The sequence below is a fragment of the Pogona vitticeps genome, chromosome 9 (genome assembly GCF_051106095.1).
Source record: "Pogona vitticeps strain Pit_001003342236 chromosome 9, PviZW2.1, whole genome shotgun sequence".
In the NCBI taxonomy this organism is placed as follows: Eukaryota; Metazoa; Chordata; class Lepidosauria; order Squamata; family Agamidae; genus Pogona; species Pogona vitticeps.
Genome location: NC_135791.1, coordinates 9327212 through 9350217, shown reverse-complemented (window position 1 = coordinate 9350217; position 23006 = coordinate 9327212). Strand labels below are relative to the sequence as shown.

Genomic DNA, 23006 nt, shown 5'->3' with positions numbered 1-23006 from the left:
TCCATTCCGGTCTAGACGCGAAGAGAGCAGCTTCGCATTTAAACCTGCAGGACTCCCCCTTTGATGCTTTGTTCATAGGAACAACATCTTCTAATGTACCAACAGCGGGTAACATTTCAAGGAGTCCTGCGGCCACCTTAGGACACGGCTGGCGAGATCCTTCTTTAGGCAGTCTGGGTCCTGCTAGGTAATTTGCTTACCCTGAGATGATAGCTTGGGGAAGATACAACCCCTCGCATTCCTCTGTCGGCTCAGACATGCTGTAACCCTTCAGCATCCTGGGACAAACTAGGCAGAAGCCGTTGTACGTGGCGGGGCAGAAAGCACAGCAATCAAGAGCCAGGGCATATGCGGGCATACACACAGAGGCATGGATACGGTCACTGAGATGCGCTCTCACCCCCCCCCCCATCCTATTAGTCAATGAAAACCAACGCAACTGAGGAAAAAAACATCAATAACAAAAATACACCTTGCCTGTAGATTAGAAACATTCCCTCCCACCCTGTCCATCCCCTTCCAGGTACACAGAGAACGAGGCTCTGGAATTCAGCAGGGGAGACATACAGGTGGGCCCCTGACCTGGGGAAGGAGGCAAGCAAGAGTGGTCCAGATGGACGTTACCCAAGCCTGAGGTGGGTCAAGGTCAGATTTGCCCTAATGGACCAGCCTCCACTATGTATGTGTACATACCGTCTATGGATACTAGCATAGCTGAGCTCCGGTGGGCCCAACTGAGAAATCTTCACCCCATTCTGGATTCGTCCTTAAGGCTTAATGCTGAGAGGAACTCTGTTTCGGTGTCCCCCCCCCCAAAAAAGGGGGGGACACTGGTAGAACGGGAAGAGAGTGCTAACCCCATCGCCTGCCTGTCTGAAGAGGATGATTCTGCACCAGATGGAGTCTCTTCGCAGAATTGGGGATCCTGAAAAATCAGGATTTCCAACCTCGCAAGCTCTAAATGTAACAGACTGGCTTTTCTTCAGACTGTCTTCCTTCACCTGGAGACAACAGAGGGGGCAAGGCTCAAATTCTCCCTCTTCGTGCTGTTTTGAACCCTTGAATTGGGCTACTACCTGTGGCTGTGTGACGCTTCAGACTCAGGCTTATATGACAGAATGCTTCTTAACCTAAAACACTCCTTGGCACTGGAAACGTAGTCAGTCTATGCCTACAGATCCTCTTGCTTTGTGCTTTCCCATGGACAGTGAGTTTTGTACTGAAGAACACCAGCTGTTTCACTCTCTGGTGGCACAATCTAGTCCTGTTGGTCTCCTCAGCGGGGAATCTCTGCCTCAGAATGTGAGCCGGATCCATCAGAAAGAAATCTGAGAAAGAAATCTGACCAAGGACATGTATGCTTGCATATTGGATCCAGAGCACTGAATTTTGAATGTTCTTGTAAACATTCGAAATTTGTCTTTCTTCATTTGAAGTTTGGTGTTTTGTCAAAGTTAACAATTGCTGTTGCAAATCTTTATTTATTTTTGGCCCCACAGCATTATGATTATTTGGGATTACAGCATGATCCAAAACTTGCCTCAAGTTAAGATTACATATTATGATAATTTTGAATTGGAACTATCAGAAATCCCCAGCCAGAATGCCCATATCTTCCCCAGATGTTGCCTTTATGTTCTCAAGTCTTGTTGCCGTCTAAGACATGGTTAGGCAGTCTTCTGTCCACCATCTACTTTATGCCTGCTGTATAGTGGGACTACAATTCTCACAACAAAACAATGGAAGACATTGTCGTGTTGCATCTAGTCAACTACGAGTACAGTGGACCCTCGACTTACAGACGGCTCGACTTACAGACTTTTCGAGTTACAGACTTCTCTGGCTGCAAAATTTAGATTCGACTTGCAGCCAGAGAATCGACTTACAGACCAGGAAAAAAACCAAAATGGAATAAAAATAGAATAAAAACCACTGGTTATGGGATTAATCGGTTTTCAGTGCATTGTAGGTCAATGGAGATTCGACTTACAGACTTTTCGACTTGCAGCCACCATTCCAATACAGATTAATTCCTTAAGTAGAGGGTCCACTGTACCTGAGTGGCTGTCAACCGATAACTCAAGCCTAAGAATCTGCCAGATAAAATATAAAGATTATTTAATTTGGAAAGCATCAGAGGAATTTGCCTTATATTTGTTGAGGTCATTTGTCCATCTAACACAGCATTAAGACCTCTGACTGGCAACAACTCTCAGATAGTCTGAGACAGAGGGCCTTTTCCATTGCCGCAGTTCCATCCTTTTCAGGTCTACATGTAAAGTCAATGAAAGTGGGATTTTCTCCATACAAAGCCAGTGTTCTGTCACTGTAAATGCACAAAGCTGGAGTCCACTGCTAAAGATACTTGTGGGGCTCGAAATAAATAAAGATTTGTGGCAGCAATACTGTTAATTTTAACCAAGCACTAAACTTTAAATAAGACTTTAGCAATTTACGATTTTGTAACAGATGTTTCTACACAGCAGTATTTTTCCCATAAAAAGGACAACGTCTTGAACTGTTATGGCTCAGATGTGGTATAAATAAATATAAACAGATGACATAAGAGAGACAATTTTGCCATAACTGTAGGGCAAATAGAACAGGTAAGATCCTCCTTCATTCCCCCTCCTGCCCATTTCTTACTAGTCCTTTCTTCTTTTTCTTTGCCCATCCACCCATCAAAGAATTCGATGCACCATATTGTGATTCTGGGTGATCCTTTTGTGAAAATCTCGTGGGGCATTCAGTGCCTCTACAATTAGAGAAGGACCCAGCCTTCTGAGCCAGCGCTGAAAAATTCTGAGAGCTGTAATCCAAAAAAAAGTAGCTTTCCCAAGCTCTCCTTCCACCTCATCCGCTGGCACAGTGCTTCTTAACCTTTTGATCTTATGATCCCCTCTTTCAAACAACCCAAGTCACACCGTGGTAAGAACAAAAAGTGCACTTCTCCCAAGACCATTTAGAAGTTTGCAGGAAATCTGTTATTATATTTATCTCTTGCAACAACAAGTTGGTATGCAAGGGGATGGTGAATAGGGGAAATATCAAGTATCCAGTGTTACTACCAGCATGTCAAAAGGTCACCAATGGATAATAGGTGGAATGCAAGATCAGTAGGAACCAGCAAGTCACACTCCAGAAGGCCATGGTGGTTGGAGACTGAATTCTTTGTAGCTCTTGTGATAACATTGTCTCTCACTTGGAATTATTCTGTGTTCCACCAGTGGCCTGCAAACCACTTTGCTAAGTTTTATATGCACAACCTCACAGACACACAAAAGGTCAAGGAGAAACTGGCTGCCTTGCCAGGATTTTTCCCCCATTGGGGACAATGAACTTACATTGCATCTCCATGTACAGTGAAAATAAATCCCACCACATGGATATAGGGTGTTTTTTACTTTCCTAAACTGATGTTAGTTGCAAGAGGAGTGCACCAGGAATCAAAGGTTCTAAAGATACACAAAGCTTAAAATTGCCACTAGTGAGAAGGCTCCCACAACAATCATTCTTTGAATGGCACTGGATATAAATTTAACAAGTACAGGAGACTTTAATTGCCATCAATGTGGTTGGAAGGTAGCAGAGGATGTGAATTTTCCCTGTGACTGTCATGTGTGAGATGGTGGCTTTGGGTCCTTTGTTGGGAGAATTGCGGCATATAAATAAAACAACTACTACTACTACAGTGGTGCCTCGCTAGACAGTTACCCCGCATGACAGTTTTTTCGCTAGACATTGACTTTTTGCGATCGCTATAGCGATTCGCAAAACAGTGGTTCCTATGGGGGAATTTCGCGGGACAATGTTTGGTCCCTGTTTGGCAAACCAATTTTCGCTAGACAACGATTTTGACAGCTCCCTCCGTGCTTGCGAAACGGGTGTTTTGGGGACCCAAGCTTCGCAAGACAGCTATTTAAACAGCTGATCGGCGGTTCGCAAAGCGGCTTTCCCATGGCTGATCTTCGCTAGACAACAACGATTCTTCCCCATTGGAACGCATTAAACAGGTTTCAATGCATTCCAATGGGGAAATGCTTTTCGCTAGACGATGATTTCGCTAAACAGCTATTTCAGTGGAACGGATTATCATCGTCTAGCGAGGCACCACTGTACTACTACTACTACTACTACTACTACTACTACTACTACTACTACTACTACTACTACTACTACTAATAATAATAATAATAATAATAATAATAATAATAATAATAATAATAATAATAATAATAATAATAATAATAATAATAATAATAAAAACATCCACTGCCCCAATTATAAAATGATAGGGAAGAAAAACATGTGTCTGAAGTTATCCATGCTAGCCAATATGTGGCTTAACACGTCACTTTAAATTGGCGGAAAGTGATTGGCAACCTGCAGAATGTGTTTTACAGAAGTCACTCCCCAAAGTGAAAAGGCGTATTTGTGCTGAACATGGTTGAGGAAGTTTTCAACTATTCCCAGTGTTCAAAGATTTCTCTTTGTTCTACAATAAGCAATGAGTGTGTCTTTCCACAATTCCCATGCACATCTAGAGAGTTTACGTTTAAATGTTTCCATTTGAGAACATGCATACAACACGTTTTCTTCTCTTACAGAGCCAATCCAGCTTCTCTCGTCTTCACAATCCAATAGTTACATGCCCAATGAAAACTTTGATAAATTAGTTTTCCCCAATCCCCATGGTTTTCTTAATAAGCCTTATCTAATTATTAAATTTTATCCAGCTTTTCTTTTCCTTCCAAACTTACCCTCACAACAAACTTGTGAGCTAGATCTTTTGTTCAAAGTATAGTTAAAATGTAAACATAATCGAAACTTTGTACAATACTTTTAAAGAACTCTGTATGTTTTGACAGCACTAGAACTGTTTAGAGAGAGGTGGAGAGACAGATTTACAGTATGCCATCACAGATGCTGGCCAGTCAGTGCTGTACACTGGGAAGTGGCAGAATCACACTACCAGGGAGAGAAAACAGCACCCCTCACACTGTTTAAAAAGAATACCTGAATGTTACTTACTATCTGTTGAACTTTATAATGAAGAAGCTGGCACCTCAGCTTCCTTTTTTCCTCTTCCCAATTTCCTTTTGTTTTACATTTTTTTTAAACTGCAGGCCTTCAGGTAAGGACTGTCACATTCCTGATATTACTCTGCTCTAGAAACCTTTTGAGAAAACAGTGGGATAATAATATAATCAAATGGCCTAATAATGTAATAAATCCTGCTCTAGCAACATTGGATTAAGAATGTGAATTAGTATTAATAATGGTGATCTAATGGATCCTGTACTTCAAGGTTTCATAAGCCACCAATTTGTGTTACTTGAAATTGGCAAGGGTTTTCCTTGGGATTAAAAAAATACAAAATAGCATCTGCCTCAATTAGAGATGTCCTGATTGGAAAATCCATCTCCAATCATCCTGTTGACTTTAGACTTGATGGGTGCTAATAGGGTTGCCTCTCCCAATTGACTGAGACCCACCACCCAGTGAGACTCACCCATATGCACGCGCATGCGCACGCGCACACACGCACATGCACGTACGTCTTGTCTCCTTTTGTGCCTCTTTCTCCATCTTGTCACCTGCCAGGTGTTGGATTATAATTCCCATTATGCCTCATTCTTGTGAAGCCTGCTTGGAGTGTAGTACAGTATTTGGAAGCCTACACACTCCCTACCTTGAAGATAAGGGTTGGTGAGACCTTTACCAGGCCATTGAATGATAACAAACAACAACTGGCTTTCAACTCCTAGGGAAATCTGCATCAGGCTGAGCATTCAGTAACATAAAAGGGAATGTTGCCAAGGAATATAAGAATATGTCTCTGTGATACGACAGGACAATTCATACATTTCTGTGGCACTACAGCCATAAAATCTGTTATAATAAGACCAAAATCCCTGGATGGACATGCCCTAAGGCTCCAGTCTCATGTGAAACAGCCGTAGGCTTCCTGGTTGTGTCAAGGCAAATCCTGCTAATCTTTGGCTTGGAGAAGAAGCAAAGAAAAAGATGGGCAACCTTCCATTTGAGAACATGCTAACATCACTCAACAAAGTGTTTCCCCATCCTTTGTATTTGAGAAGGGTTGCACTGTACATCACTTTAAGGCCTTGACTTATTTCTGCCTTCTGCAGACATCATACGACCCCATACATGCTATATACAAATAGCCATGTCATTCTCTGGGTATAAGAAAAATGATAACATTCAGCAGTAGCAGCAGGAGGGGGTAACCACCTGGTTTGCAAAAGTATGGAGAAACTTCAGTAGGGGAGTAAACAAATCCCAAGATGTTCAAGGATGGATGAGCACACTCAGTGGATACAGAATGCATTGCAGGAAAGGGAACAGAAACCTTGGAAATGTGCAGCTGGTTGGAGTTCCAAATAGGAGCATTCCATACTGTAACATTTTGTTGCAGGCTCCACTGGTAAAAAAAAAAAATAATAGCAGAGGAAAGGTGCATCTCAAGTCAACAATAGCTTACTGGTGTAGTAAATGGCAGGGAGACATGGCTGAATACTCCTTTTTTAAGCTGAGCGATAGCAATGTTAGTTGAAACACATGTATCGAGACAACCCAGCCATAGCTAAGCACATTAAGTCCCACTGATTTGACCATAAAAATTAAGTAAATACAGAACTCTTTTGCTGAATTCCCAGAGGATTCCCTTTGGCTGGACTGTGTCCCATTTTTTTCAGAATTAACCCCACCTGTAATGCTGGGCAATGAACAGTTAGAAGTATTTATTAATACGAAAGATGTATTTCTTAAGAGGAATTAAATGCAGCTCATTGATCCTCAATGTCTGCAGGGGAGGGGGAGAAGGCATTTATGCGTCCTGTCTTCTGACGGCTGCCAGTCCTTCCACCACTCCAGGGGTGCCCAGCCAAAGAGAGGACTCACAAGTCAATTCTGCACCCGCAGGGTCTCCTGGAAGTTCACGGCGTAGCTTCACACCGATTGCAGTGTGTCGTCAGAGCTGACGGAAAGGTGTAGGATATAAACGCAGCTCGTCAACCAAATGGTCATATCCTGGTATATCCTGGGATCTGAACTCTTTTCCTATGCCTGCACTCCCACTCCTCCGGCCCACTTCCTAACCACCTTTTGCATGTTGCTTTACACCGGTCCATCGCCCCTCACCCCCCCACACCCCACTCCCACCAACCCCCCCCCAGCCTTGGCACCAAAATGTTTCCATTGCAAGCCCCGGCCAGCTCGCTCGGCACGGCCTCCCTCAGGGCTCCACATTGTGGAAAGCGGCTGCAGGAAGTGACCTCACTTCTCTGGCAGAGTTGCACCTACAGGAGCCATCTGGGCTGTGCGGGGACGGTTTGCTGCCTCCTCCTCCTCCTCCATCCCATCCTCTGCAAAGGTCCACAGCCATCGCCCCTGATGCCCTAGACGTCGCCCGCCTGCTTGAAGGATCCTTTCGAAAGAGCTGCCTTTGTTTACTTTTATTCCTCCCCCCCCCCCGGTTTTTCTCCCTCCGCCCTGGTCTGCTCCCAAACTTCCTGACACTGTCCAGCAAGGGTAAGAAGGAAGGAATCCAACGTCTGTTGCAGACCTGGCTTTTATCCGGACTTTCTCTGTACTCCCACCCTGTTCCTGTGAGAACACTCCTCCCTTCCCTCTCTCTCTCTTTCTCTCTCTCTCTCACTCCCCCCCTCCACGTCTGTTTCCAGGCGACTCTTGGCCAGCTGTGGAATGAGAAGGGTCAGGAAAACAGCAGAGCACAGCAGGGATCTGCAGAACCCTGGAGAACAACAAGGAGGGAGGAAGGGAGGAACCGAGATCTTTCCCTCTCGTGCAATGTCCACCCTCCTTCCTTTCCCTCCAAGAGAAGGCAACAGGGCAGAGTTCTTTGCAAAGACAAAGCTGGGCTGTTTTGTGTGCCCGCGTGTTTCCTAACGGGGCTATGCCAGCAACAGGTACCGCTGAGAGGCAAGACGACATACAGATCCAGTGTGGGGTCGGGAGTAGGTCTTTGACCGTGAACTAGCAAAATACGTTTTGCCAATGAATATTACGAATATATATAGATGCTCCCATTTATTCCAGATCTCCAATTTTTCTCAGTAGAGAATTTTGACCAAAATGCAGTGTTCATTGGCCTGGGATGGGTTTGGGATGATCTAACTTTCCTGCTTGCGATTTGTGGCAGGAAAATCCTGGACATCCAGCTCAAACATGCATCAAAACCCACCTCCTTCTTCCAGTGCCTGCCCCCACATGTTATTGTCAGCACCACCCTGGGAAGTAGGTTGAAAGATAGCAGCTGGCCCAAGACCACCCTCACAGAATTCTGAATCTGAGCCCACCCACCCCGACCCCTGGTAAATCCTAACACGCTGTCCCCTACATCACATGGGCAGTTTTCAAATATGTACAGATGCTTAGAAATAATAATAATACAAATTAGAGCATTTTTCCCTTGTAAAGAAGCTGATATGATGCTGGCAGCACAGCAATTTGTTTCTAGCCTCCTAGGATCAAGGAGAACCAGGAGTTCTGCAACAGATGGAGAGAAGGCTCTGTGCGTGCGTGTGTAATGTGCTTCCTTCTCTGCAGTGCTTCCATTTCTGGGATTTCTTTACCTTGGTAGGGCAGGTGCTTCCAAGTACAGTGGTGCCTCACTAGACGATGATAATCCGTTCCACTGAAATCGCTGTTCGGCGAAATCATTGTCTAGCGAAAAGCATTTCCCCATTGGAATGCATTGAAACCTGTTTAATGCGTTCTAATGGGGAAGAATCGTTGTTGTCTAGTGAGGATCGGCCATAGGAAATCTGCTTTGCGAACTGCCGACCAGCTGTTTAAATCGCAGTCTTGTGAAGCTTAGGTTCCGAAAACACCTGTTTTGCGAGCGCGGAGGGAGCTGTCAAAATCGTTGTCTAGCGAAAATTGGTTTGCGAATCAGGGACCAAACATTGTCCAGTGAAATTCCCCCATAGGAATCATTGGTTTGCAAATCGCTATAGCGATCGCAAAAAGTCAATGTCTAGCGAAAAAACTATCATGCGGGGTAACTGTCTAGCGAAGCACCACTGTAACATCACAGCTCACTTTCAGGCCCATGTTCTCCATGCCTCTATCAGGAGAGCTGGAAGTGGCTCGTGCAGGGTGAGAAGGCCAACACAGGCCTTGTTGCCAGCTGACTGAGACATGGCTATGTTGTCCTATCCTTGTTGCCCTCTCGCTAGGTTTGGTGTGCTCACGGTAAGAACGAAGGAGGTGGCAAAAATACTGAAATGGTTAAATGCACAGTGCCGCTTCAGGCAACAGGGAGGCCATTTTCAAATCCTCCCTTATGTTGACCGCAAAACGCCTCCAAACAGAAAACCAACATGGCAAGGGAAGGAAGGGAAGATGGGTGACAACCTAGTTACAATCCTACAAGCAGGATGCTTGGCTGGTGTTTTATAGGTGAGAGGAGGCTGTTCAAGTGGATACTGTTCCCTGTAGTCTAAAAGTGCAGAATCCATTCCAACGCCTCCTTTCATGACATGCATGCCTAGACTGAAGCGGAGTGCAGACAAGATTGCCCCACCATATTTTACGACCAGAGTTAAAGGGGACAGGGACACGGACACAGACATACACAGACACAAACCAACAAACTAGCCTGACGGTTGGATTTTAATTCAGGACTAGTGACAGGACAGTATATTCCACAGCTCTCTTGGGGCTGCAGGGGGCAGGACAGGGTGTGTGAAGGAAGAGGTCCTTCCTCTCATTGCCGCTACCTTGGAGGACGAATGTTAGAGCCAAGTCCTCCCTTCAGGCCTTCTTCAGTGACCTCACCTTCTTCCACACAGCGATGGAGCCTCACCATCTCCCCAAATCGGCAGGAAAAGCCTGGAACTCTTTCCGAGCCAGAAGGGGAAAGACTGGCTTATCGAGGGGGCCTATTTCCCACTCCCGCCCTTACCTGGGCCGCCCGTGTTTGCAGTGGAGGTTCACCCTGAAGCTTCTCTCTCCGCCATCCACCTCGCTGTTGGGCTGCCGCAGCCCTGGGCCCTGGCTGCGTGGGAACCATTCGGCTGGCGGGTTGGCTCCATTTTCCAGTCCAACAGGCTGGCAGGCAGCAAAGCTCCCATCTGTTAAATGGAAGCACACAGAGCCGGGCATGTGAAGGAGGGACAGAGCAGGCAGAAGGTAGAAGAAGAAGAAGAAGAAGAAGACGGGGACAATTAAGCACAAAAAACAAAAAACAACAACCAGGGGATTTCATTTCAAAGGGAGATGGTGGGCAAGAAGCCTATATGGAAATATATATAAGAAAGCAGAGATAGCGATAAAACAAATCCAGACTTTTATGCCAACCAGAAAATGTGCATGGTTTTGCTATCACTGCTCTCTTCATCAGGCAAGGTATGGGCGTTAATGTGTGGAACGGCAGGTGTGGGAGAAACAGCTGGGATACGGATGGGGTGGCTGTTAGCGGTTTCCCTATGTTTCACCCTCCAACTCCCAGGCTCTTCACAAGATGATGCCACCTTCGTCTCCTTTGTAAAAACAGTGGGCAGAAGCCGCAGAGGGCTGCCGGAAGGGAAATGGCGACATACAAGCCCTGTAAGGAATTTTGCTGCATTGCTTTACATCGACATCCGACAACGACAACAACGACAACACATACATTTACAGACTTTTTTTTCCCCAGCGAACCACCAGCCATTCACAGCAAGCCTACCAAGGTAGGTCAGGCAGAGAGTCAGAGGGCAATGGGATCAAAGTCACCCCAAGGGTTCTACAGCTGCCAATGTGGCTCTTCCAAATCCAGGTTCAACACGCTAACTACTAACACCACACTGTCCTGGGTTCAAGTTCCCACTCAGATGTAATATTTAGGGATGCGGTTTTCAGATTTATTGGACTACACATTTGTTGGACTTTCAGATCTACTGGACTACAATACCCACAATTCACCATTCTGTGAGTTTTAGCCAACTGACACACACCTTAACAGATTCCTGGTGCTGAGCTAGGCCTAGTTCTGCCCATCTTCCTGTTCAGAAAGAGAGCTTCCAGGTAGCACCGGGAGGAACCAGAAGCTTGGGTGGAAATACCCTTAGCTCAACTGCACAGCTTTCCAATTTAGGCCCCTTTTCTCGCAGATGTGACGCCTTTAAGGTGAGTTAAGTCAAATACAACTTCTAGAATGGGAAATTGTGGGATTCGTAGTGCAACCCAATGCCAACCGCCAAAATACTCCAATAACCTTCACTAGTTGACTTTGGTACAGCCATCCATACTCTCACCCTGACTTACTCCAAAGAATCTGGCTATATATACAAATACCCATAAAACCACATCATCCCTGCCTCTGAAACAGAGAAGTGAAAAATATCCACAACATTTTTTTTGCTTATAGATTTCAGCAGTCTCAACACAAGAAGGCAGTGACACACAACCTCAACAAGGAACAGTCAAGTTCTGCAAGGTTCATTGCCTCTAATGCAAGAGCTAGACATGGGACCTTTTTTCTCCATTAATGTCTCATTAATTTACCTAAAATGTCCCTACGCAAACGTAGTGCCCTTTTGCTCTGAGAAGTAAAGCGCACACTTAGACCGGTCAAGAAGGAACGGGAGATTACTGAAAAAGATTCAAAGAAGCCATCCAACGCTTCTGATTCCTAGAAGTTTATTGTTTCACACAATTTACATTATTTGAGCTATCTGTGCAAAAATCAGTCTTTTGCAAATGCAAAAAAATAAATAAAAATCCTACCCTTTGCAAACAAGGCAGGAAAAAGGGAGTTTCCTTTTCTCACACACAAGAACAGGATAAGTGAGGATTTCCATCACCAACTGAAACCAGTTTACTCCCGGAATGCAACCACGAAGCAATGGGGTCCCTTCTTCTTTGTGCAAAGGCTGGCATTTCCCATTCAGGGTCATCAAAACACAATGACAGCAACAACAACAAATGGGCTTGGCTTTGGACTAAAACAGGTATGCACAAATGGGGTGGTGATAGTGGCTCCTGGATAACACAACTTCACTCCACCTCAAAGTAAATACAGTACAAGGTGGGCCAGATGCCTCTGAATCCCTGATAAACAAGGCAGACAAAATATCTGTGAATCCCCTTGCATGCCAGGCTGTGCTGTCAGTCATCAGATCCGCCTCATCTCTTCAGCCCAACCTCTCTTGGCCTTTCCTTCCTTGCTCGGCTCCCTCCCCCTCCCCTTCTCTTTTTGTCCCTCTCATCATAGCCCTGCAGGGGGATCAGCCAAACTCTATTAGCTACAGTCATCTTGCTATCTCAAGCTGTGTGAGAGTGTGCGGTGTGTGTGAGACAGAGAGGCTGGCATGCATGCTCCGTGCAAGTTACCTAGCTTTCAATGGATAAATCACAGAATCATAAAAGTTGCAGGGGACCTCAGAGACCATCCAGCTCAACCCACTTGTTCAGTGCCATCTCCAGAATGCAGGATGGAGTTATAGTACCCCTGCCAGATACCCGTCACCTCCCAAATTGATGCCATACATCTATGCATCATCTGTATGCTTGCTAAAACATAGTGTTTTACTGGCACATGCATTTTATGTATCTGTCGATTAATAATGTAATCTTCATCAAACTCTATCTCATTCAACTTCACAAGCCCTCAAGGCAGAACAAGGTTGCAACTGCGCCTTTGCAATAAACTGGAGAAAGTAGTGTCTTTGCTGCAGGTTAGCTGCAAGCAGGTGTGACCCAGGTTGTAACGCTCACCCAAATTGTAGTGCTTTTTCCTTGGGTTTAATCTGGTGCACTCAATGTCACTGTGAGCGTATCGGGGCAGGGCATGATGTCGCTTTATGGGAACATCATGCCCTTTTTTGCTTATTTAAAATAATCTTTATATACATATATATTTTAATTACAGTTTTTTTTTAAAAAGGAATCACAAATCCACATGTGTGAATGGAGGCACAAAGGAGAAAAATAAAAGGAAACTGCAGTAAGAACAGCAGTAAGCTTCTAAGTAAGAACCTGAGATGTCCACCATTTGCTATCAAACAGCTCTCTTGGGTTGTTGTGTGCACTGCTCCAGCTACACCTATGGTTGTGTGCCCTCTGCATCCTTATTGCATGCTTGTGCTCAGTTTTATTACGATACAGATTAGCCAAAGCACAGAAGTTCTCAAGCAGTGGTTCCCCAGATTCTGTTGGACCGCAGCTCTCACAATCTCCTATCCCTTCTTTGATTCTGAAGTCCAACAAGATGCGGAGATCCACAGCTGGAAACACAGCGACTAGGCAGTGCAGCACCAGACAGGGGGCAAATGTCACCAGTGTCATGAACTCATTTGTCATCACGGCTTACCTTCACACAGAACAGTAAATCAAGATTCTAGGGAATCCTGCCTTGTTGGATGACCTGTACCCTGATGTATGCCTCCTTTTCACCAGAGCTTGGAAAATTTATTACAGTTCCCAGAATTCTTACGATAGCAGAAGCAGTGGTCATGCCATCTTCTAGAGGATTCTGGAAGCTGCAGCTTTCAAAAGTAAAAATGTTAAGTTCTACAGTTTATATTATTTTACTCATCCTGTTAAAACGTTGCCATAAAACTAACGACGAAAGTGTATTGTGTCATATGCACCAGAACTGCAAAACTGGGTTCATTCTTGATTTATAAATATTGGATTGACTGGGAACCTATATGCCAATAAAGGTTTCGAAATCGAAATCAACTGGGAACCACAAGCTGGGAGCCTTAGCTCGGAAGAAATGCTATCGTCTACTTACTTACTTTACGTTTACATTAGAAATTTCTATGCTGCAGTTCGGACGTAAAGAAATTTGTTGAAGTGGCATACAAATAAAAAAAAGGATAACTTACAACTCATAACTCATAGGAATACAATGGAAATGTATTGAAAGTGCCGTAAGTTCAGAAGCAGTATCTCTCATCTTCATTAAAGTGATCACTTAATCGCAACACATTTTAACCTAAAGAATACAAAACCCTACCTAGACCCAAAAGGCAACTGAAAATGACACCTCTTCAAGCACTATCTACAAGAATGTAAAGGAGCTGAGCTTATCTCTAACGAGAAAAAGTTCCAAGGATGGGAAGCCATCACTGAAAAGGCCCCGTCTCATCTGCTCCTCTGCATCGTTGTAACCCTGGTTGGTACTTGGGCAGGATCACCGGGGGGGGGGGGCATTGTTGGGCACAGCCGGCTTACGTGAGCACCAACGTGCAGCTTTTTAAAGGTTAGGAACCGCACTCTGAATTGGATGCAGAAGCAAATCACCAGCCAGTACAATTAATACAGTGTTAAAACCACAAGTTCTCAATGCAGGAGGACTGCCGTTCCAAACCACCCTCTGCAGATGCTGAAAAACGCAGACGTATGGAACAGTATACAGTCAACCCTCGACTTATGAACTTAATCCGTTCCAGAAGGAAGTTTGTAAGTCGAAGAGTTTGTAACTCAAATCAGCATTTCCCATAGGAATGCACTGAAAACTGATTAATCCGTTCCGGCTGTTTTTGGTTCTTAGGTCGAGGAGCGGTTTGTAAACTGAAGCATTAGTTCCCATAGGAACTAATGCAAAGCTGGTTAATCTGTTCCTACCATTAGGGGCAGAATTTTTCTTTTTCTTTTTTTAACCTGAGATGGCAGAGGTTTTAAAAAAGGCAGGAAACCACGGAGGGAATGAACGAACACTGTTTAAAAAGAACACATCAAGCACCTTTTACACCAAAACAGGCACCTTTTCAACCAAGCATCTTTTAAATCAAAACAAGCAGCTTTTAAAGCAACAAAACACGTTTTTACCCAAGCAGGTTTTTAACTCAAACCATCAAACCAAGAAAACAACACCGAACTGAAGAAGAAAAACAGCCACCCACAAATAAAGTATTTCTGCCATACATCAAAGGGGTCACAGACCACATGGGGAAACTTTTGAAAAAATACAACCTACAAACAGTATTCAAGCCCACCACAAAAATACAACAAATGTTACGGTCAGCAAAGGACAGAAGGGACCCCCTCACCATTGCAGGAGTATACCGGATACCTTGCAGTTGTGGCCAGGTATACATTGGAACCACAAAACGAAGCATCCACACCAGAATCAAAGAACACGAGAGACACTGCAGACCAAAAAGAACCAGAAAAATCTGCAGTAGCTGAACATGCCCTAAAACAAACTGGACATGAAATTCTATTTCAAAATACTGAAAAACTGGACAACACCAGCAATCATTACGTCAGACTGCACAGGGAAGCCACTGAAATCCACAAGCACCAGCAGAACTTCAACAAAAAAGAGGAAAGTTTGAAACTCAACAAAACTTGGCTCCCAGCTCTCAAAAATACAGCGTGCAAAAGGTCAACGAACTCTACCCAGCCACAAGGACCAGGGATCACTACACACAAAAGAGCAGCTAATGACACCCATCAACCACAGTGACAGATCATCTCTCCCCCTTATCACAACAATACACCCACAACTAGACACACTAATCACCCATCTACAGAAAAAGACAAAAGTCCATCTCACAGCCGTAAATACTCCACTCCCAAGCCAACTACACCAGAGCACAGAGTGCTGTCCTCTGAAGATGTCGGCCACAGAGACTGGCGAAACGTTAGGAAGAACAACCTTCAGAACATGGCCACAGAGCCCGAAAAACCCACAACAACCATCAAACCGAGCTCCCTTTTACCCAAGCATCATTTAACCCAAACAAAGCACCTTTTAAACTAAATTTTACATCTAAAACTGACAATACCAGGCAGTCCCAGATCTCTCTTCCCACTCTCTAACCGCTTGGACGAGCAAGAAAGCAGACAAGCAGCCTCTTCGCTAACTGAAAGTTCACATTTCCTGCTTTCCCTGCCTTCCCCGCACTTTTTTCTGTTCATAACTCGAATCCCAGTTCGCAAGTGGAATCCATATTTTCCTACCAGAGCAGTTCTTAAGTCGAAATCTTTGTAACTAGGGCCGTTCGTAAGTCGAGGGTTGACTGTACATTGATGGCCTCTCTAGTGGCCAATACAGCTAACTAAACCCTGGAAACACATAAATTAGAGATGGGGGTATTCGTATTCTTATACGAATACGCATACCCCTGCATAGGTGGACATGGGGCTGGACCATCCACTCACCTTCTGCTGTTGCCACAAGCTTCGCAATCCTTTCCTATCGCTCCGGAGCTCGCGATCTGCGAGCCACTCTTCGACCTTGCAGCAAGGCTTGTCCTTCCACCTCCTGCCAGGAGTGGCTCACCAACCGTGAGCTCCGGAATGACAGGAAGGGAACGCGGAGCCCACTGCAACAGCGGAAGGTGAGTAGACAGTCATGTCCACCTATGCGGGGGGTATTCGTATTCATATACGAATACCCCCATCTCTAATACAAATAGATATTTCTGGTGGTTTTAATTTTGTATTTTCAGGTAACAGATAAGTGAATCAGTGGACACTGACCCCACGGATAGGGGGTCCACTGTACAGAGCCTCCATTAGCACTTAAGCAGCTAAATGTTGCTCCAGCTGAAGTTTCTGGAGCATGTTTAGAGGGCTGTGATCTGAGGCAAGATCCACCAAATCAAGGTTCTCCTAGTTACTATTTCTGCTTTAAGCCCGGCACATCAGTTTCTCCTTGACTCTGCTGAGGCTGGGCATGCTCTCCTCATTGGTATCCTGACTCCTGAGATTATTTCACTCTTGGAGAAGGGGGGGGGGTGCTTAATAATCTAGGCTCAACTGCCACCAATGTTGGTCTGGGCTCATAAGGTTGCTAGCTCTCAGTGTGGATGGAGCCTGCCATTTGCTCTGCTGGCATTATGGGTTCCTCAGCCTCAGAGGATCTGTCCAACAATACAGCAGTACTATATAGTTACAGCAGTCTGATCCCATTTTGATTGCTATAGCTTCATCCAGTGGGATGCTGGAATTTGTAGTCTGCTGAGGAACTCTGAATTCTCTGCTTAACCACGCTCATCAAGGAATTCTAACACCTCACCAAGCAACAAACCCCAGGATTCTCTCTAGGACAGAGCCACAGTAGCTAAAGTGGTATCTAATAACCTGTAACTCCTGTATCATGACAATTTGAATAAACTGTTTCAGAGTCAAAGGTTCAATGGAGCAAATGTAAAAATAGTTCCTAGCATCCATGCTAGCATAGTTTTTTCAGGCGGGGAGGGTGTTCTGCCCCCTAAACTTGGTATTTCTTTAAATGCATAGATAAAACGTGCAATCTGGGCATCAATTGTTAGGTCTCATGAATAGACTTCACCTCCTCTTCAATTATTTCTGCAGACCCCCTTGCATACTAGAGTTGCAAGCTCCCAGGTTTTGCCCATAAGATTCAAATTTTGGGGTGCATTCTCCGAGTCTCAGGGTTCAGACTGGAAATCGTAAGGCATGGGATGTTGTCAGATCAGCAACCCTATAGTTAGGGGTTCATTCTCATGGCTTCATTTAGACATGCTCACAAGCATCTTTACTTGCATGTTCTAGAGGGGTCACAGGAAATCACGTATTGGCCCATTTATATTTATTATAGAGTCTCTGCATTGACTGTTTCTCTCAAACCCCATTTTGCAAATGTTGTGGAAAGGTCTGTCTGCTGTGACACAAAAAAGAAGCTCTCTGTTGGTCTCAGACTTTAGGAATGAGACGCCGAGAACCTTGCCATCCTAGCCCACACACAAACACAGCGTCCACTCCGGACATTGCAAAGAGTACTTCCGTCTTTTTCCATTTCCTGTAATAGGATTTTAAAAGGTGGCCAATGTTTGAGAGCGGCAGATGATCACAAGCTATGGGGCCTTCCTGGGCAATGGTGGATGGATTCCCCATGTTAAATATACAGTAAAATTAATCTTCCCCAGAACTAACACTCAGTCACTATAAGAGGTCTCAAGAAATCATTTCCTGTCTAGCCCCACAGTTCTAACACAATCTCTTGGCTAGTAATACTTGAATATCGTAACAACCAAATAGGAGGAAAGGGCAGTAACTGCTTACTTTTGTTGTTGTTGTGTGCCATCAAGTTCACATCTTAAAGGTAAAGGTTCCCCTTGACAATTTTTGTCCAGTCGTGTTCGACTCTAGGGGGCGGTGCTCATCCCCGTTTCCAAGCCATAGAGCCAGCGTTTTGTCTGAAGACAATCTTCCGTGGTCACGTGGCCAGTGCGACTTAGACACTGAACGCTGTTACCTTCCCACCGAGGTGGTCCCTATTTATCTACTTGCATTTGCATGCTTTCGAACCGCTAGGTTGGCGGGAGTCACATCTTATATCGAGCCTAATAAGGTTTTTGAGGTATGTGGGATATTTAAGGAATGTTTTACCCCTGCCACACCCATGGCTAGTACGTTTCCATGGCTTAGTGGGGAATCTGAACCTCTGTCTCCCAAGATAAAAAGGGTTAGCTGCTTCCCTGCATCCATCCAATGATCGCCCCGACCTCTGCATTGCTGGACAGCTCAGTGGTTTAGGTCTCTGGCTGTGGGGTCAGAAGTCAGGAGTTCAATCCCCCCCCCAGCCTTCTTGACAGAGGATGGACTCAAGGATCCATAGGGTCCCGTCCAGCTTGGCCATTCTATGATGATGATTAAAGAAAAATAGTAGAAGATTGTTCACAGAGAAGCTTCCAGATTTTATATTTTGGACTACAGCTTTTATAAACTCCAACCAGCATGAGCTGTGGTCAAGGATCTGGGGAACTGTAGTCCAAAACATCAGGCATTGTTGGCCTGCTTACCCCGGCTCTTCAGCAGAAATGATTAGGATGTATGAAGTATTTCATTTTCTTTTACACCACATTGCCCTGGCAATGTCAAGATCGTTCAGAAAACGGGGTCTGGAGGTCTATGGAAGCAGCAATGTTTTCCATGGGCTCAGAATCTGTGACAGGAGAGAGTTCTCCCCCTCACCGAGGGGGGGGGAGCTGTTGACAATCCTGCAGGTAGACCAAAGTGATTCCCCATTTCACAGATGGAGAATTAAGGCCGAGACGCCGCCATTTGGGCCACGACGACAACTGTTTCCCTTTTCGGAGCCTGGCTACGCTCACGAAGCGTGCCTAATCCATGCCGCTCCAGGAAGTCCACCGTCTGTGTGCCTCAGCGTGGGGGCTCGCGTAGACAACTTGTGCTCCAGAACCGTCTCTCCTTGCATTTGGCTACCTGCTTTCCTTTTCCCTCCCAGGCGAGCCATCCATTCCTAGCTGAGTGATGCCGTGCCAAAACCAGGCGCAATGAGCAGCTGCCATGTAGACGTGTGCCCTTCCATGCCAAGGCCACCCAGTGAGGCCCCGGCCGAAGCAGGACTTTGATCTCACACCTCCCAGGTTCGAAAGCCAAATGCAAATCTCGTGGCACAATCCAAATGTAAAAGAGTTCAGCATTTCCAAGCTCAAACTTCAAGGGGGCCACTGAACGATTTATGTACTTCATTCTTGGGCACCGTACAGGGATGGAGTCTGACTGGATCATGCTCTTAAGGTTGTGGTGCTTTTCATGGGGACCTCAGATGAACAACACAAACCGATGGCCATTTGCTGCCAAATTAACGGGATGTTTTTACAAGTCGTACGCTGGGAGCGCTCGGCCAGGAGGGGAGACACAAGCTAGCTTACCACATATTCGTAGCTGGGAAAATAAATTATTATTATTATTTAAATGGTGTCAGATTCCGCAAAGAGAAATTAGCACCATCGGCTGAGCTCTGGCGTGACGCAAGTACGGGAAACCACCAACACCAACACCCACCCCTCCCTTCTGATGCTACCATTTGTCCCAAAGAGGTCTATATGGTTCTTCCTCCTTTAACAGCCTTCTGAGGTAGTCTAAGCTGAGTGCCCAAAGTCACAACAGCGAGTGTCAGGGTCCCATGAGAATTTAAACAGCCCTGTCGTCTGCCCTACATCAGTACACTAGTCACGACACCATACCAGCTCTCCCGATTTCTCCAATTATCCTAAGCCATGATTCCGATCCTTTCCTAAACTGAGTTGCTGCCGTCTGCCTGCCTTTGTCCCTTGCCTCCGATGCAGCTGCCTGTTTCGGTACTGACCTGTATCCCTATCTATCGATTCTCATGTGGATTTGTCACCTTGAATTCTTCTCTCTCTTTTTTTCTTGGTGTGTGTTCACACTTTTGCATCCCTAGTAGTCCAGCCTGATGATGAGGCAGGATACGGACACTGCCTCCGCCGACAGATTTGGAGGGTCAGAAAAGGGCAGCAAAAATCATTAGGTATTTACCTTGCTCCGACTACATTTTTCATTGGGAAATGGAACGGGAAGAGGTGCTTTGGCTTTAATGTGCCGAATTAGCAGGGCTGGCTCACACTTTGATTCTGGTGGGTGGGGGAGATGCTACTCTTGTTGCTCCACCTGAGGCCACACAATGTCTTGGATGGGTCGAGCCACCCCCCATCTGCCTTCCTGTTGGCACGTCTCAGCTTCAGCCTCAGCGCTGTGGTGTGCCAGCCTCTCTTTCCTATCTCTGCTCCCCACACCTTTCCATCCCGCTTGAATCAGCTTGTTCCATGCCCCCAGATTAGCGCGGCAGCCTGTCAACTAAGAAGGAAAGAGGAATCCAGGCTTGTCGGAGTCCATGTCCCGCCTCCCACCTTTTCTCTCCCTGCAGTTCGAAAACTGGCAGGAAATCTAGAAGCTCGCCGTTCTCCTTCCCTCCCCAGTCCCCACCTCAGTGTGGAGCTGCTGTTGCCGGTAAGGAGGGTGTAAAGTTACGCCCAAAGGCAATGTGGAACCAGGAAACACAGCACTAGAAAGACTGGTCTGGCCTCAGTGGAATCTGCTAAAACACCCAAGGCTGGAAGGAGACAGACAGACAGACAGAGGCAAGCAACTCACAGACAGCTTTTCAATCCAGTCCAACCTCCCCGACTTCCCTTTAAGCGGAACGTGGAAGGGCTGAAAAAACAAACCAGACCCCAGGAGCCTTCCTTTCTCTGGGATGAAGAGTAATAAGGGAACCAAAATTAAGTCCATGTGGTGTCCTCTGGCATCCATGCTCCCTGGTCATGCTTATGCCCATGGAAACAGTTCCAGAATCCAAATAGTGTTTAAATGTTTGGATGACCAACACCCAGGTATCCAGCAGTACAGTCCATAGACTCCACAGCTCAGAGCGATGTTACCCTTGTACATCAACCCACACACAAATGTGTGCAAAGCATACACAAAGAGGGATCCAGAATGGATCAAACAGATATGCATAAAAGAGGAGGGCACAGACTGGGTGGCACCATCAGGGCAAAAGAATGGCATGGGGAATGTTTGCAGAGGGTGTGCAGAGACCTGAAGTCATAGACTGCATACACACATACAAGATTCGCGTGAACTTTGCATCCATACACCCAAGCGCACTCATGCAGTGGCGATGGAAAAACAGGAGCAAAAGCGACAAGATCAAACTAAGTGGTCTCTGCAGGCACGCACAACCAGGGAAGAATTTGCACACACGAAGGACTGTGTTTACTGTGTGTACAGAGACCCCACAACAGTTACAGCCATCCCTTGTTGCTGCTTTCGATCATCACCCACCGGTTTAAGGCTGGACCCCCTGGACTTGCTCAGTTTCTCCGATGCTGTCTGCTAAGTGGAGCTGGCAGCACTTCTGGTCTTTGGAGTCAAAGAAAGTATACCAACAGACGGTCACACAGAGGTCAAGGAAGCCCCTCTACCTTTTAGCTTCAAATGATGGGGTCTAGGAAAATGGATGGAAAGAAGGTAGGAAGGGGCTGTTGATCTCAATGCACATTAGGAAATGGGGGGAGGGTTTGAGGGTGGCAGAAGGAGGTGGGGAGGTCTTTGGTTTCTAGGCTGTCAGAGGATGGTCAGGATTTTGTTGTGTAGCCCCACGTGAGTGCCATCACTAGCTGCAGCCAATTGCCACTAATTACAAAGTTTCCTTGTGCACCGTGCAATGCTCAAGGCACTGGGCATGGAAAGGTGTCTCCGCCCTGTTCACTCTTACATTCTTGCTGTGTTGAGACTGAAACTCTAACAGGCCATAATCCCGAGTGCAGATCTGAAGCATGGAAAAAAATTCTTTGGGGGATTATAATTCCTCCAACTGGCTGTGCTGGCTTGGGGGGGGGGGCTTCTGGAACGAGGTGCCAAAAGATTTTCTAAGCTCTGCACAGGCCTCACCCTCAATCAAGACAAACAGGGAGTTTGGTTAGTCAGTTAAATAAATAAATAAAATAAATAAAATTATGGTCAGGGTTTGTGTTCTTTTTTAAAGAAACACCCCCCCTTACATCTCAGAAGCAATTCTGATAATTCAAAAGACACACACACATCAGAATACTACAGATTCCTGGGCTATGTTACATAAACACACCTAAGTACTGTAGTGGGGCCATACGCCCTGTGAAACTATACAAGAAATTAAAACATACATGGTTATATCACAGAGATGACCTTATCCTCTTACATTACAATTTTAATTGTAATTTTACTGTATTATGTTCTTATTGTGTATTCTGTTATTTGTTATGTATTTTTTATATTTTATTTAGTCTGTTATTATATATCCCCATGTTACTGTTATTGTTTACCTTGTTGTAAATCACCCAGAGTGGACCTGGCTGCCAGATGGGTGGTATCAAAATCAAAATCAAAATCAAAATCAAAATCAAAATCAAAATCAAAATCAAAATCAAAATCAAAATCAAAATCAAAATCAAAATCAAAATCAAAATCAAAATCAAAATCAAATCAAATCCATCCATCCATCCATCCATCCATCCATCCATCCATCCATCCATCCATCCATCCATCCATCCATCCATCCATCCATCCATCCATCCATCCATCCATCCATCCATCCATCCATCCATCCATCCATCCATCCATCCATCCATCCATCCATCCATCCATCCATCCATCCATCCATCCATCCATCCTAGAATTTATTGATGACTTTGATCTAAATCCTATTGTTCTTTCAACTAATGCAGACCCACTGAATCAGTGGAACT

General features: G+C 45.3%; 1 protein-coding gene across 3 annotated transcripts in view; it reads right to left on the bottom strand.

Moving 5' to 3' along the window:
• AHDC1 (AT-hook DNA binding motif containing 1) overlaps positions 1-23006 on the bottom strand; it is a 218041-nt gene that overhangs the window by 24450 nt on the left and 170585 nt on the right. For 2 of the 3 annotated variants that reach the window (XM_072980073.2, XM_072980074.2), the window contains exon 2: positions 9953-10121. The exons of the other annotated variant lie outside the window; for it this stretch is intronic. In XM_072980073.2, the coding sequence (XP_072836174.2) occupies positions 9953-10121 (169 nt within the window). The remainder of the gene's footprint in view (positions 1-9952; positions 10122-23006) is intronic. 3 annotated transcript variants of the gene reach the window in all.